This window comes from Cannabis sativa, chromosome 2, assembly GCF_029168945.1.
Source record: "Cannabis sativa cultivar Pink pepper isolate KNU-18-1 chromosome 2, ASM2916894v1, whole genome shotgun sequence".
NCBI lineage: Eukaryota > Viridiplantae > Streptophyta > Magnoliopsida > Rosales > Cannabaceae > Cannabis > Cannabis sativa.
Window position 1 is genome coordinate 82372083 of NC_083602.1, and position 16403 is coordinate 82388485.

General features: G+C 38.8%; 1 protein-coding gene across 10 annotated transcripts; it reads right to left on the reverse strand.

The window, feature by feature from the left end:
• Window positions 1–344: 344 nt before the first annotated feature.
• On the reverse strand, window positions 345–15727 carry LOC115719637 (DDT domain-containing protein PTM). 10 transcript variants are annotated; one of them, XM_061110933.1, is made up of 12 exons: window positions 13577–15727; window positions 12825–13439; window positions 5475–6546; window positions 4897–5185; window positions 4687–4811; window positions 3832–4295; window positions 3087–3115; window positions 2256–2885; window positions 1894–2105; window positions 1239–1370; window positions 1056–1079; window positions 345–942 (listed from the first exon to the last, which is right to left on the reverse strand). In XM_061110933.1, the coding sequence occupies exons 1-10, from the start codon at window positions 15211–15213 to the stop codon at window positions 1323–1325; spliced, it is 5121 nt and encodes a 1706-aa protein (XP_060966916.1). In that variant the 5' UTR covers window positions 15214–15727; the 3' UTR covers window positions 345–942; window positions 1056–1079; window positions 1239–1322. The 10 variants fall into 10 exon arrangements, with proteins under 10 accessions (XP_060966916.1, XP_060966917.1, XP_060966921.1 ...); XM_061110934.1 differs by having other exon boundaries at window positions 345–945; XM_061110938.1 differs by having other exon boundaries at window positions 345–945; window positions 1239–1506.
• Between the last annotated feature and the right edge of the window lie 676 nt (window positions 15728–16403).

The following is a 16403-nucleotide window of genomic DNA, read 5'->3' on the forward strand; positions in this document are numbered from 1 at the left end:
TTTTGCTGCTATTTACCCATTATAAACAAAAAGTTAAAATTTTAATTGAAGTGAACAAAAGCATGTACATATTAATAAGTAAAATGCTAAGGGAGACGTCAAGCACCAAAAGATGTGGCGTACCGTTATTGGTATATTTTAATATCGGATCTCATAAATTTTACTTTAATAAATGATATGAAAAGCCGCTATTTATATATAAAAAATACTAATAACAATTAACTATAATATACCTTATCAAACGATAACATGATTTTTTTTTTTTATCTAAAACAGATTAATATAATGGAATTACTAAACCTTTTAATAAAATAAAATGATAGTTTTTTTAAAAAATAAAAAATAAAAAAAATAAACTAAAGAATCGTATATGTTTTTGCTTTTAGTAGTGTCTTGAGCAAAGTTGTTAAAGTACATATCATCATTAAGTCTTTAACCGAATTGGGGTAACGACTATTCTTATTCACTTTGATTTTCCTTCTCTCTCAAGTACCTATGTACATTATCAATTACAACAATACAAGAAAGACATATCGTCTTTGTAAACATGCAATTATATCCTAAAATCAATCTGCAATTAAATTTAAAAAGGTGTTCTTGTCAAACCTCTAAAAAATGAAACCTAAATTAAATATATCTAGCTTTCACTTTCAGTATTTCCTCTGCAGTTCTAATCTGTTAATGGAAGTATAGAATTAGTCTATGTTTCTCTAATTTCATATCCCTACAACTGCAATCACTTTACTCAATTGTTGTTAGAGAATTAACCAAATGAATTGATGCCAAGCAAAGTCGCCACAATAAACTCTGAAATGGAGAGGAGTGAATCAAAGACTGGAATGCTAACGCCAGAAGGACGAACCAGTACCCACAAGGTACACCACCTAACATCTAGGCCTTCTTTAAAATACTGATCTTTTGAAGCAAATGACCATTTGAGAGCTGCTGAAAGAAAAGAGATTGATATGTCAAACTATATAGCATAAGCTTGGCCCAAAAATGCAAATGTTTACAATATCAAAAACTAATATTGCTTATTGGCATAACAGTCTGACCTCTCTTTTACGTACAGAGACCATCTAAGACGTGTGTGTGTGTGTATGCAGAAAGGATGAAACGAGTCAAATGCAATGATGTGACACAACAGAAGCAGCAATGGTAATCCAAAATGAACACAGAAGAACAAACAGCCAGCTGTATATACAATTATAAGAATATCTTTTCACGGCAAGCTATACCTTCTAACATCTTTGAAGGTTCAGTGTCACCTTACGAGCGTTCTCATTTAGTTGATTCACCGCTGCAACTACTGTCTCAACTTGTCACCTGCTAATATACTCCCTCCTCCTATATTTCTTTATTGCTTGAAACTGGTCATGCAGTTGAATATTCAGAAAAACTCGGCTTTGCCAGCTTATCTCTTAGCATAGCAAATGATCAATAATATGTCCCAAACCCACTGAAAAATCCCTCCTCAAATGTATAAAGAATTCAATTGCATGCAACCTGCAACTATATGTGATAGGAAAAAGATTATAATAAACTTAACCAAGCAGTGAGTCATATAGTTCTATTGCATCCCCATGGACAAATAATACAACTTCACGGACATCTTTTAACATATAATTTGAGTATTTTATGATGCAAAAGCAGAATCCCTCGTTTTGTTAGATTTTCTTAGAAGCCAAAGACAAATCCAGGCTATACTCAGGCAAATAATCAGATGCTGTGGTTCATTTTAGTTTAGTTTCCTCAAAAACCAAAGACTCTTATTTGGGATACCACTCAACCTGCCTGGTAGAACACACTAATATATAATGTCAGATTAAATTTAGAGAAAACTTGACAATGGTAGAGTAATTAATATCTAATGCCAAACTAATTCAAGTGTACCTCACTCAAAGGTGGGACTGCATTAGATACTTCCTCAGTACACTCAACTGCAGCACTATTTTGCACTTTTGGTAACTGAGACATATCAGTCCTTGCAAGTATCGATTGGGGGCAGACCGGCGGAGCACTTTCCCGACATGTATGACACCTAAATCCAATCACTCTATCAATGTTCTCTGTCTTAAGTCCAAAACCATCTCCGTGAAACCACTCTGCACAGTGGAAAAAATGTGAAGAGTACAAGAAAGGTGGCATTCAGTGTAGTAATGAGGAGATAAACAGAACAAATCTCCTATTTCTCAACATTCTCAAAACAAAGTAGAAGGTACATTGAATGATGATCAAATCTAAAAACTAATTACCTCCACAGATCTGACAAGCAATATAACTTGAAGTGGATGTATGTCCTGCTTCATCACAAAGCTGGCATTTTGGTTGATCTGGAAGGATATGTGACTGTTCAGAAGGGGGCATAAAATTTTTATCCCTAAATAGCAGAACCCGCTCATCATCCAGGTTTCTAGTCAGCTGTAAACCATTAAGCCAGTAACTGTGAGAAACATATGTTCTCTTCTTCCTGTAAGGAGGGGTAACTTTCTTTGGTTTCCCATGAACAGCCTTTTTCAACTTGGCTTTTGACTTTGCCTGTTTCCCTTTCCTACGCCCTCGATTTTTTTTGTTTTGCAGCAGCACAGACTTAGCTCTCCTAGCTGAACGACGTAAAGGTACAGCAGGTGTAGCTTTTGTTTTGCCTTTCGATTGAGCTTGCAGTCCAATAGACTTATTTTTACTGCCTTTTAACCGCGATGATCTGCCATCCTTCTGAACACTCTTAGACTTCAGAGATTTGGCTTTAGCTCCTCTTTTGCCAGTTTTACCTTTTTTGGTATCAATGTTAACACGAATCCCATTCTGGCATCGATGACATGTGTAAGTACACTTAGCTATGATGGCCCCAGCAGACTTCCTGACATGCCTTTTATGGAAAAACCCTGCATACATAAGAAAAGTACTTATATCTCAAACATTTAACTCCTACATGAATGCAGAGAGAGAGAGAGAGAGAGAGAGAGAGAGAGCACAATCCCTGTCACTATAGTTTTAAGCTCAAAAATGCTTGTATAACAAGCACTTTTCCAGAAAACAGGGAACAAAAGTGAAATACAAAGTAAGAATACTGTTACAACTCTCACCTTTGCAATACTGGCAGCTCACAGCCTCCCTGCCAATTTTGTGGGAGCAAAAAATGAAGTCAATAAATTAAGATACTAAAATTGAATTTATGGTGTTTGAGAGTGAAAAAGGGAAAATAATATTTATTTAAAAAAAAAAAAAGACAATAGGATATTATAGAAGTCACCAGCAACATGAAAACAATGAAAACAGTTGTATATCCTACAACCAGCTCTTCAAAATCCACATTCAAAAGCAAATACTATATCCACTTCCTATTGTATATTCTCACACGGTAATAGCAGAACAATGATAACAACCAGAAAATCCCTTAACCACCAATCTGAGCTTCCCTTCCCTAATACCAAAATGTGCCAAAGAAAACTTAATAAAAAAATATAAAATTAACCCTTCCTAATTCCTGTCACCTTTCAACCAGAAAGTGTAAATCTGTGTGCGGGTTGGAAAACAATAAGACCATCCCACGCTACACATTAAATACAATTTATGTGCAATAGAAACTCCTAGTTTACTTACAGAAAAATCTGTAATCAATTCAAAACAACTTAAGATGGTTTTTTCTGTTTTTTCATCATTCTGTTATGAGATGAGGAAGAATAAATCTTTAGCTAATTGCAAATAAGTAAGGACCCACACACAGCTTAAACGTTACAGAAAAGAGAAATTATCAGAGAAAACAGCACATAGATGAGTAAATAATACAGTAACAGGCTAGCAACAGGCAAATCAACAAGTGATTAATACCTTATTAGAACATCTTTGCTGCAGTGGCCACACTGATAATACTCAGACCTTTCAGCTTTTGCAAACAAATATGCAAATCCCCTTTTTTCTTGAGGGCTCTTCTTGACTCTACCAGACTCAGTAACTTTCCCATACTTCAAATCGTTAGCTTTCCGGCCAACTCTTTTTTCCTCAAAATTTTTCAAGAGATGTAAAGGAACATAAGATTCCTCCAGCCAATACTTCTTCCTTTCACTAGAGGATTCTTCAATCACTGACCCGTGTTTTTTAACAACATCAGGGATAGCTCTTCTCTTTCCACCAAAATCAAGAAGATATTTGACCAGTCCCCCTTGAATGCACTTCCTGCGGATGATAACTTTCTTGAACAGTCTGATTGACTTTCTAGATTCCTTATCCAATGCAGGGAGAGAGTGCGTATTCTCAATGTCATCCCATTTAATGTTTGAATCAAGCTCTCTAACCTGATAATGTAAAGAGATTTATGTATCACACATTCTACAAACCAACCAGAACTAAGTTGTACTTGCAGTCCTAGGCAGTCAAATTGCAGAGTAGCATGCAATAGAAGCAATATACATTGTCTATATCCATATATATATATATTGAGGAGAGGACAGAGATACATATACATAATCTTAACACAAGTTTAATGTATAATGATCCCATATTATCTCCTGTTTTTTAGAGGATATTGATCAAGTTTTGTAACTTTAATTCTGTCTAACACAATTTTTTCTTATCCTGACATATTATTTACTATTTAGAGAGCATTAATTCAATTTCAAATATGGGGTAAATTGAAGCATCCAAACATCAGTGATAGGATGAAATAGGTTGGCAGTGTTAAAAGACCTGGAAAGCCAACTGCTCTGCACTAGTAGATGTCTCGACAGCACCTTGCCAAACCACATATTTGCTTCGCTTAGCATACTCTGAATTTTCGGGGTAAAGTATGCCCTGAATCTTTGTACAGCCACCTGCAGAATGTAAACTTCAAACAAATTAGAATAATTATTCATGAATACAGCACTACCAGAAAATAAAAGAAATGACAATATGGACCTTGTCTGGCAGCTTTAGAAACCAAGGAATGTGGCAGAACCTTCCAATTGAACATTTGACGAGAAAGCCTGCCACCCCTCCACCAGAATATTCCCAGTCCACTAGCAGTGTTTAGAGTAGGGCCAGGCTCAATATCTAAACTCTTGAGTCTTTTTCGGGCAATCATATGCTTTGAGGATCCCCGTGCAGAGCTGGTCACAATATGAGAAGCTGAACCCATGGAAACATCAGAATCCATGTATTTTAACCACTCTGTTGAGAGTGCGAGACGACCAAGATTTGACACTAGCTGCGTAATGAGAATAAGATCTAACATTAGCCCCAACTACTACTAGTAAAGATGAATAGATTGGCAAGAGCTAATGATCAATTGTTATAGCTGAGTTGAATGCACGGCAGTAAAAATGAAATGGAAAGTGAAATAATTGGGTAAATTTGGTAGGCGAGCCTATACACACATAATAAATACTTCTATAAGCATATGCATAAATGATAGGTATATACTTTCTAGATCTCCTAAGAAACAATTCAAGAAACGTAACACAAACAATTATCCAATGACAAGCACAGTATCTTACAGTCAGCAATATATGTTTAACAGATGTAATATCAGATGCCTTGAGAGCACTTTTACGCCAGAGCTTGGTACGATCTTGATTCAACCATGGACCCAATAGAAGTCCATGCAGACGGTTTTCAATTGACAGGATCTGATATAAAACATCAATAAGATGACTATCCCTGTTTTTCATTGACTGAAGGGTAAGCATGTCGCCATTGGGGAATTCCCGAACATTAACAGTATTGGTGAAAAACAAGCACTCTCTGTCATCAGCAGCAGTTCTACATGGAAAGCACCAACCACATTTCTCTTTCTGCAGATCTACATTGAAATTCTGCATATTTGACCAACAAAATTTTGAAAACCTTTTCAAAATAGCTCGCATCTGTCGAGATATTATTTCTTCTTCTAACATTACTGCGCCCACCTTAATTTTCTCTGATGATTTACCCACCAAATCTTCTGCAACCAACGAAGCAATTTGACCAAAGGTGTAATAGTTCACATAACCACTTCCACATTGTGCTTGTGATGTACTACAATTTCTGGTGGTTACGGAAATTGAGGTGTTTACAGGGCCAGCAGATTCAGTATTAAGTTCTTGTTTTACATCTAACATGGATTTCAACGGGCAGTCCCCAAAAGCAATGTGTTTCCCTTGTATGTCAGATTGAGTCTCAGCTGATCCTTCAGAAGTCACAAGTGAACTTCCTGTCACAGTCATTGCATCTAGTATATTAACAGACTTTGAGATGTCAGAGTGACCAGAATCTCCAATGTTAGCATGCTCTTTCATTTTGCTTTCCTTGCCAGTCTCATTGTTAACATGTGTTTCAGGAGATGTCAACGGAGCCAGGGTATTTGAAAGATCGTGATTCTGTGACTTCGTAAACATGTCTGAGGACATAGAATATAGAGAGTCAATACTCTTACTTGATCCATCTAAGCTCACATTACCCCAGTGCTTGCAGATTGCCACTAATATGTCACCATAGTAAAAATCTGACGACTTAAGCACTTTAATAACCATATTCAGGTCATCTCTGTGGTAGTAACTGAATGAGGACTCAGTATCATAAGAATCTGACCTGCAAAGTCAACAGTAACAGTGTAACACATAACTGAAGAAACATATATGTCAAAAAAAAAGTGTCCATGGACAGTGAATAAATTTATATCTACAGGTACGACATAGAAGATAAGTACAAGAATTTTCAATATGGTATCAGTTCAATCTGTGATATATAATGTAATATAAGCTCCTCCACGTTAATATATATTGAATAATGATGGGTATTCTAGACCCACGGACGGTAAGGTTTACCTATACTAGAAGCGGTGAACAAACTTAGCTTGTTGCTGAGTTAGCTAAAAGGGTGGGTATTTTGGTAATTGTAATTGCGGTGAGCTGCCTTTTGTTTTGAGTGAACGCTAGAGTTGATTACGCAGGTTTTGGAGAGAATTCTCGGCATCAGTAGAGAGCTTATGCTCTCTGCCATTGTAAGAGAGATTGTCTCTATTTTCCTACTGTAGGGATATTATCTCTGTTTTCCTTTTAATCCAATAACAGCTCCCATATTTCTCTTCATTATTGTCTACTGTTCCAGTGGTTTATCATTGCTACCGTTTATGTGTTTGACTACTAATTGAGGTGAATTCCAGCAGGTACTCATCAAAGAACCGATTCTCGGTGAATGCCGTCAACAAGAATGAAGAAGAAAATTGAAGGAATTGAAAAAAACATGCAAGGCATTGAAAAAAAAAAAGTTGAGGGGATGGAAACTGACATTGGAAGCATGAGGGCAGAATAGTATCAAGTCCATTCTCGGCGAGCTCAAGGATTACCAGGTGAGCAAGGACCGCACTATTTCTGGTCTGGACCGAACTACTTCCGGTCTCAATGGAACAGTTGCGGGACTATCGGAGCAAGTAAGAACGCGTTTGAATGGCCAAGCAAGAATGGCTGACGATATGCTCACCTTCAAGGAAACTCAAGGGGCATCTCATAGCACACGCCGACGGTCAATTAATGAGGACCACGCATCGAACGGCCGACAAGGGGAATTGGCAAGAAGGTAAGAATTCATAGCTCGGGAAATATTGAATTGCCTGTTAATCATGGTAATTATCAAGACAAGTGGACTTACCGAGTCGACTGATACTTTGGCTTTGGGTTGCAATGCCTATCCCCAGCAGAGCAACTAAAGGCGACTGTTTTGTGTTTGGAAGGAACAGCTTTGAGTTGGTTTAGATGGGGAAACTCTCGCCAAATAATTGGGTCTTGGGAAGAGTTAAAATCATTACTCAGACGTCGGTTTACGTCAGTTCATGAAGGCACCATCTACGACCAATTTTTCCATCTCTGGCAAACTAGTTTTGTCCAGGAATATCGAAGAAACTTCGAAACCGTGGCGACTGGGATGGGAACACTGAGTGACCCTATTTTGCAGGCTGCTTTCTGCAACGGGCTCAAAAGAGAGATCCAAGGCCCACTTCGTTTATTAGAGCCCAATGGCCTCATCAAAGCAATGGAGTTAGCAGAATCAATTAAATTTGAAGACAATCAGGTCTTAGCAAAAAATCACAGGTATGGGCCTCACAAACCTAGCCCAACTAAGCCCACTTCTTTACTAATTCTTGAACCACGTTCTTTTCACGTGATGACATCCCCAACTTAGACAACTTACACGAATAAGAGCCACAAATCAAGTTCATCTTCTTCATCATCTTCTCCTACGGGATTCGAGAAATATACAGAAGTTGAGTTAAAAGAAAAGAAGGAAAGAGGTATGTGTTTCAAGTGTGATGAGCGATAGTTTAATGGGCACAAGTGCAAAAAGACCGAGCTTGTGATGGTGGTGGTTCAAGATGAAGCCCGGGAAGAACTACCCGATGACCCCCTTGAAGATACTACCGATCTACCACCATTAGAGCCCCAAAAACCATGAATATTCCGGCTCAATCTTTGGACATGAGGAGGTGGTGTTGATTGACAACGGAGCCACTCATAAATTCATTACTACGGAATTGGCTACCAAACTGAATCCTGCCAATCTCGGAAACAATGGCGTATGGGGCTCAATTGGGCAGTGGTCAGGCAATGCAAGTGCAAGGTGCTAGTGTGTGTCGAGGGATTCCTTTGGTCTTGCAAAGTATTGATATCAATGTTCAAAATTGCGACTTTAAGCCTCGTGGCATTTTTTTCCTGTGAGGCGAGACGTAAGTCTTAAGGCGAATTGAGGCATAAGCCTCAATTATTGAATTAAAATAATATTTTTAGAGTAACTAAAAATAAGGAGGAAGGCAACAGCAGCGGTTTCTCTTTTTTTTCTTTTCTTCTCTGGCTGTGCAATTGAGAAGATGAATGAGGGGGTGTCTCACGGCTAATAACCTTAAGAAATATAGTTTTGTTTTGCTAATATAAATTGTGTAAGTTTAGTTTTTAGTTGGGCTTTTTTTTAGTTATTTGTTTGAGTTTTATTGGTTTTTATTGTGTTATATTGGGCCATTTTCTTAAGTTAAATGTTATTGGGCTTTCTTTTAAGTTGAATGAAAATGGGCTAAAAAAAAACCCTAAAATCATGTTTCTTTTTTTTTTTTTTAGGCGAGCGCCTCACTCTTTTTTACGCCTTAGACCATTTACCACTGCCTCACACGTGTGAGGCTTACACCTCTCTTCCAAATACTGAGGCGCACGCAATAGTTAAAATTATTTCTTTCACTTTTGAATCTCAAACAATTCGATTTGAAAATGAGGCGTGCCTTGAGGCACGCAATAGAAACGCAATTTTAAACATAGGCTGATATTATTGATGATTTTCCTCCACTGTCAAGGACAAATACTGATGTGATTTTAGGGGTTCAATGGCTGAATACTTTGAAAAAAAACCACCCACCATTGGCAAGAACACACCATGGAATTCAAGGTATGAGATCAAAAGGTGATTTTGAAGGGTGATCCGCCATTACATAAGATTCCAATTTCCATGATGGCAGCGATACAAGCTGAGAAATTTGAAATTTTGGTGGAATTGGGGCACACCACATTGTTGGCAGCAAGCGAAACCCCGTCTATGGGTGTTTCCATTTTGTTACAACAATACTCCACCGTGTTTGAAGAGCCAAAAACTCTTCCTCCCTTCCGCCAACACGATCATCCAATCACTTTGCGTCCCGATGCGGCTCCAGTGAGCGTGCAGCCTTATCGATATCCCCAAATAACGAAAAATGAGATTGAGAGGTTTATTGGACAAATGATGGAAGCTCAGATTATTCAGAATAGTAACAGCCTGTTTTCAAGCCTAGTTCTATTGGTAAAAAAGAATGACAGAAGTTGGCAGTTTTGTGTGGATTATCGGGCTCTCAATCGCAAAACGGTGCCCGATAAATTCCCTATTCCTGTGATCGACGAACTCTTAGATGAATTGCATGACGCACAAGTGTTTTCTGAGATTGATCTACGCTCAGGGTATCATCAAATCAGAGTTTGAGCGGAAGATGTCCATAAAACGGTGCTTCGTACTCCTGAAGGCCATTATGAGTTTTTGGTCATTCGATTTGGTCACACCAACGCTCCAGCCACTTTTCAATCTCTGGTGAATTTAGTATTCAAGCCTCTTTAGCGCCATTGTGTGTTGATCTTCTTCGACGACATCCTTGTTTAAAGCCCTGACGAGTCTACACATATGCAACACCTAGAAATCGTCCTACAATTATTACTTCAGCATCAATTTTTTGCAAACATGAAGAATTGTTCTTTTGGACAGCGAAAGATAGAATACTTGGGGCACATAGTGAGTGGTAAAGGGGTGGCATTTGATGATTCTAAGATTATTAAGTTTGTGAAAGATTATGGAACCGTAGCTTGACCATTGACGAATCACCTGAAGAAAGATAGCTTTGATTGGACTCCGGCAGCCACTGCTGCTTTCAATGCACTAAAGACAGCCTGACTGCAGTTTTGGTATTAGCTTTTCTAGACTTTGCTAAGCCATCTATGGTGCAGGCTGATGCTTCGGGATATGGATTAGGAGCTGCTTTGATGCAAGAAGGTCGCCCCATTGCATATTTCAGCCAGATTTTGAAGCCACGAGCTCAAATAAAATCCATTTATGTGGAGTTAATGGCCATTGTGTTGGCAGTCCTTAAGTGGCATCCTTATTTGTTGGGACGTTGCTTCATTGTTCGTACTGACCAACAAAGCTTGAAATTTCTCTTAGACCACGCATGGTGACTCTGAACCATAAAAAATGGTTGGTTAAACTTTTTGGGTATGATTTTGACATTCAATACCGTCCAAGCGCAAGAAACCGAGCGGCTTATGCCTTGTCTCGAGTGCAGCCAGTTGAGTGTTCTGTGCTGACATCGACTACATGGCTAGATTGGTCGATAGTGGAGCGTGAAATCAACCAAGATTCGTTCCTCTCTCGAGTAGTGACTGATTTGGAACAAGGAAGGAAGTTTTGGGTTTCACTTTGGAGAAAAAATGCTTGTTGTACCGTAGGCGTCTTGTCTTGGTTGCTACATCATCTCTGATTTTGCATTTTTTGCATGAGTACCATAGCTCTCCTATTGGGGGCCATTATGGGGAGTACTGCACCTATCTTCGCCTTTAAGAGGATGTGTATTGGATGGGCATGAAGGCCCAAGTGGGTGACTTTGTTCGAGCTTGCAAAGTTTGCCAAAGGAATAAACATTTGGCTATGTCTCCCGGGGGGCTGCTCCAACCATTGGAGCTGCCTGCTCAGGTGTGGGAGGACTTGACTATGGACTCCATTGAGGGGCTGCCAAAATCTGAGGGGGTGGATACAATACTTGTGGTGGTGGATCGTTTAAATAAGTACAACCCCTTAATTCCTCTTAAACATCCCTTTACAGGCCGCACAGTTGCTGAAGCTTTTCTCCACCATGTGGTCAAGCTTCATGGCCTTCCGAGAACCATTGTTTCAAATCGCGATAGAGTATTTTTGAGTCACTTCTGGGCTGAGTTGTTACGTTTATAGGGTACTGAGATCCATCATAGTACCGCTTATCACCCACAAATAGATGGACAATTCAAAGTGGTCAATCATTGTCTTGAGACTTATCTCCGTTGTTTGGCTTCGGACCGTCCTAAAGCTGGGGCAAAGTGGTTATCTTGGGCTGAATACTGGTACAACACCACTTTTCACTCCTTGGGTTGTACCCCCTTCAAAGTATTGTATGGCCACGACCATCCGGCTTTGGTTCATTAATCTGAAGGTTCCACCTCAGTATTGGTTGTTGAACAATATTTGGCTGAACGGGATGGGTTCTTAGATGATCTCAAGATGCACCTATTGCGTGGTCAACACAAAATGAAAGTTGTCGCTAACTCTTCTCGCTGCCATGTGGAATTTGCGGTTGGGGATCGAGTGTTCTATAAACTCCACCCTTACCGTCAGAAGTCCTTAGCCATCCGCAAGAATGAGAAACTAGAAGCTCGTTTTTATGGACCTTTTACTATGGTGCAGCGAGTCGGGGTTGTGACTTATCGCTTGGATCTTCCTGCTTCTTCTAATGTCCACCTTGTGTTTCATGTATCACAACTCCGAGCTGCCATGGGGACTGCTCACTCTTCACCGACCATCCCATCGACTTTGACTGCTGACTTGGAGTTGCTGGTGGAACCGGCTGAGTAGTTGAATGTTCGTCAATGTCCCTCACCCCTTGGCGCTTCCATTGAAGTGTTGATTCGTTGGAAAGACTTGCCTCTCTTTGAAGCTAATTGGGAGAATTTTGACACCATACGCGCTTAGTTTCCTGCTTTCAACCTTGAGGACAAGGTTCGAGATTTTGGGGGGGGTAATGATGGACAGTCTAGACCCACGGTAAGTTTTATCTATACTAGGAGGGGTAGACAAACTCAGCTTGTTGCTGAGCTGACTAAAAGGGTGGGTATTTTGGTATTGTAATTGTGGTGAGCTGCCTTTTGTTTTGAGTGAGAGTACTAGAGTTGATTATGCGGGTTTTGTAGAGAATTCTCGACATCAGTAGAGAGCTTATGCTCTCTGCCATTGTAAGAGGGATTGTCTCTATTTTCCTACTGTAGGGATATTATCTCTGTTTTCCTTTTTATCCAATAACAGCTCCAATATTTCCCTTCATTATTGTCTACTGTTCCACTGGTTTATCTCGTTATATTGCTACTGTGTATGTGTTTGACTACTGGTTGAGGTGAATTCCAGCAGGTACTCATCAAATAAGTAGCTGATTTATTATTTAGAACTCCAAACGCATGAAAATAAAATGAAAATACAGGTTCAGCAAGGTTAAAATTATACCAAGAAACACAAGCAACGATTTTGAATAAAGAGTAATGTAAACATAAAAAGAATTGCGAACTTACACCAAAAGGTAACTCGCGCTGTTAAAATAAAGACGACCATGAGGATCAATCCCTAATAATTCTGCCCCTCGAAGTGACTTTCGTGGTTTCATCCAAGGCGTATGTCTGTCAATAACACATTCTGGGCAATACCAATCACCGTCCGGCAAATGATCACTAGCAACACCAACGCACCTTGAATGATATGCAGCAGGACAACCATCACAACATATTAAGTTTCCATCCATCTTACAAAGACAGCACTCATCATAGTTCCAGTCAACAGCACCATCAACAGCCTTGTCGTCCAAACAAGAGCCACTAGAGATGCCAAGTGAAATCCTTCTCTTTTTCCTACTCTCAAAGTTTAAGTTCCTTTCACATATCATATCGGGCTCAGCTTCCAATGATCTTCGATTCAACTCTGATCTTATTGATTCCACTTCAATCAAATCATCACATAAACACCGTAGCATCTCAATCTTTACGGAAGAAGGTTGTTGGTAATAGTCAACTTTAAATAACTTCAAGGTACTAAGATCAAAACTAGGTTTCAGTCCAGAACCATAAATCACAAAGTACTCAACCATAAAAACTGGCCATGTAATTAAGTCCAAAAAATCCCAGTTAAGACTCCTACATCAAAAATGAAATGAATAAATAAATAAAAAGATGTCAAACATAGAACAGAAAAGAAGAGAGAGAGAGAGAGAGAGAGAGAGAGAGAGAGAGATAAACAACCAAAGTGATTAAACTTGGGTTTTGAGGAATACCTTAGGCAATCAGAAGCGGATTCAGAACCTTCATTCGAAAGGTATTCCAAATGCTTTCGAAGAGTTTGCAATATAGAAACATGAACATTATCAAACAATGAACTAGGACACTTACACTTCAGAGCTGCCACAAAATCCTCCACCTCAAAGGGGCTCAGGAATAATAATGTACTAAATGATCGAAGAAAAGCATAGACAGAGAAAAGGTCAAGTATGGGAATGTCACTTAAATCTATAATTTGCGAAGAAGGAGGCAATTGTAGCTTCGGAGGGAGCAGAACACAGGGCTTCTCAAATACTTTCCCACAAGAAGTCCCTGGTTTTTCCTCTGTTATTGCACTAACTGCAGGTGAAGATGGTGTATCCATGGCAGTACACAATGTGATTGAAATATTATTTTGAGCGGATCCTCTACGGGCACTTCTTCTTAAAACCATTTCTGACGGGGATTTAATGTTATCTGATAGCTTTTTTCTCTTACTACGACTGCCCTTTCTACTGGATGGACTTCCTGAATTGTCTAGGTGTTCATTGATCATTTGAATACCAGCTTCAGAATAACCATCTCTCACCTGAGCTTCTGTCAAATCACAATCCCCTACTGAGCTAGTATCCACGACAGCAACTGAAGCAACAGGCTTTCCATCTTGAATGGAGCCACTACATTCGTTAGCAACAACTTCAGCAGAGCATACATCTTTACCTGAGGTCACGTTAACATCTTCATTAATATCTAGGTGAACTTTTGTCGAATTCCCATTTAAACCAATACCTTCTTCTTCTACTAACTTTTCTTCAACACCTTCATCACCATCTTTTGTTTGGCCATCTCCTACATTATCAAGAGAAGTAAGTTGTCGATTCCCCTCACTCTCTGCCTCTTTAACATCTTCAAGTACCTCCAAATTCAAGTCAAAGTTACATCCCTTCCTCTGGATACCCAAAGAGGAAAAATGAAAGTCCCCCGAGTTCAAATTCTTGTCAAAATCGCCATTCACATCCAAATTAAGATCAATTTGATCGAGTTTCTTCAAATTTTCCTCAGGATTAAAATGCAAATTAGAGTCATCACTTAGATTCAAATTAAATCCAGCATTTAAATCAAACCCATCTTTCAAATCCCCATTACCAGAGACACTATCTGCTAAACCCTCCTTTTCCGACAGGGTTTTATCAAATTCAGACGTAGAGCTAACATTTCCATTCAAATCACCATTGAGCTCCAAATTTCTGCCAACTCCATGTCCCATTTCCAGATTTCCCTCTTTCCCATCATTCAAAGAAACACAATTATCATTCAAATGCCCCCCAACCCCATCATCATTCCCAAGGGTCCCATCAGTTACAATATTTCGACCAGCATTACCTGAATCTCCCGGCGCTTGGCCACCTTTTTCCAAACGACGCCGTTTCTTGAGTCTCCGATCATGCTGGCTGGGCTCGTCCTCGTCTACCTCCACCAGCTGGAGCTCACCACCAACGAGCAACGAGACCTCGGCCAAGTCCAACTCCTCGGAATCGCCATCTTCGTAATCGACCTCGAACAAACCAGATGAGGATTTGTACGATTTCACAAGTCCCGACAAAACCCCTCGGCCTTTGATTTCTCTCCTCACGGCTCTGCCCACGAACTCCATACGGAGTAAAACCTCCGTGATCCGAAGGCAAAACCCAGCTGGGACACAAAACGAAGAAGAAGAAGAAGAAACCAACTAAGCCAGTCTCTCTCCCTGTAGAATTGCTCTTCCTGAAGAGAGAGGAGGAGGAGAAGAAGAAGGTGGGAAAGGAAGAAAGGAAGCAAAATACGGAAACTCCGTGACTTTCTCTCTCTAGAAAATGTTTAAAACGTGTTGAGGAGAGAGAGTTGGGATGAAATGGATTTGGATTCTATTTCTTTCTTTTCTCCCTGGGAAGGGAAGGGAAGGGAAGGAGGTCGTCGTGCCCTTTACCAAAAACTGCTCAACTTCGGACACAGTGAGAAAGAGAGGTATGCTGGTTGAGAGAAATATCTTGACTGAAGAAATTCTCTCTCTCTAGAAATGGAGAGTAACCATTGGAGGAAATGGCATAAAGGGCAAAGTAAAAATTAATAATTTATTTGTTATTTAGATTTTTTTTTTTCTTTCTTTTTTCATTCTTTTAGGGAGGAGTGTTTTTGTACTCTCTCTTGCACTTTCCTGCTAAATGAGTGTCTAAGTAATCTTATTTCTAACAAAATCATTCACTATAATATTTTACCATTTTGTCATCATTAATTAAAAAATATATAATATTCAATTAAAAGACAATAAAGTTTATTTTCTAATTAATTAATTTTAATAAATAAACTAATAATACCCTAAGTTACACCTTTACTTTTAATTTTATGTTTTTTATTATTTCATTTACTTACTTTTATATTATATATATTTTTTTAATAATTACAGGATTCTTAGTCAGTTTTCATTATGTCTTTTAATTTATTAAAGAAAAAAAATTTCCATTCTCATTCTCATATTTCATCTTAATCCCTTTGTTCTCAGAGACCTAAATTTCTTTTTCATTGAGCTTTCTTTCTTCTTTATGGCTTAATTCATACTATTGTAGCTCATCTTCATCGTTTCTTCATATTTTAGTAAGAGTAGTTCTGTTGGATATTTCTTCTTTAATGTCTTTTTTTCCTCTAAGATATTATAGATTTTTTTTTTATGTAACCTTCTATTTCATCTAAAATGCTTATCCATCTTTGCATCACTATTTTAACCTATATTGCAACCCTTCGTCACATTCTTTTCCCCAAAATTGAATTTCATTTCGTAACCCTAAATCCCAATCTAAACCCATTGCA

Excerpts from the sequence above, each read along its gene's own strand:
- LOC115719637 (XM_061110931.1), bottom strand. The coding sequence starts at position 15,213 with ATGGAGTTCGTGGGCAGAGCCGTGAGGAGAGAAATCAAAGGCCGAGGG. Across the intron at positions 5,186-5,474 it reads TTAAACATATATTGCTGACT|CTAGTGTCAAATCTTGGTCG; the intron begins GTAAGATACTGT and ends CTCATTACGCAG. Across the intron at positions 2,886-3,086 it reads GAGCTGCCAGTATTGCAAAG|GGTTTTTCCATAAAAGGCAT; the intron begins GTGAGAGTTGTA and ends TTATGTATGCAG.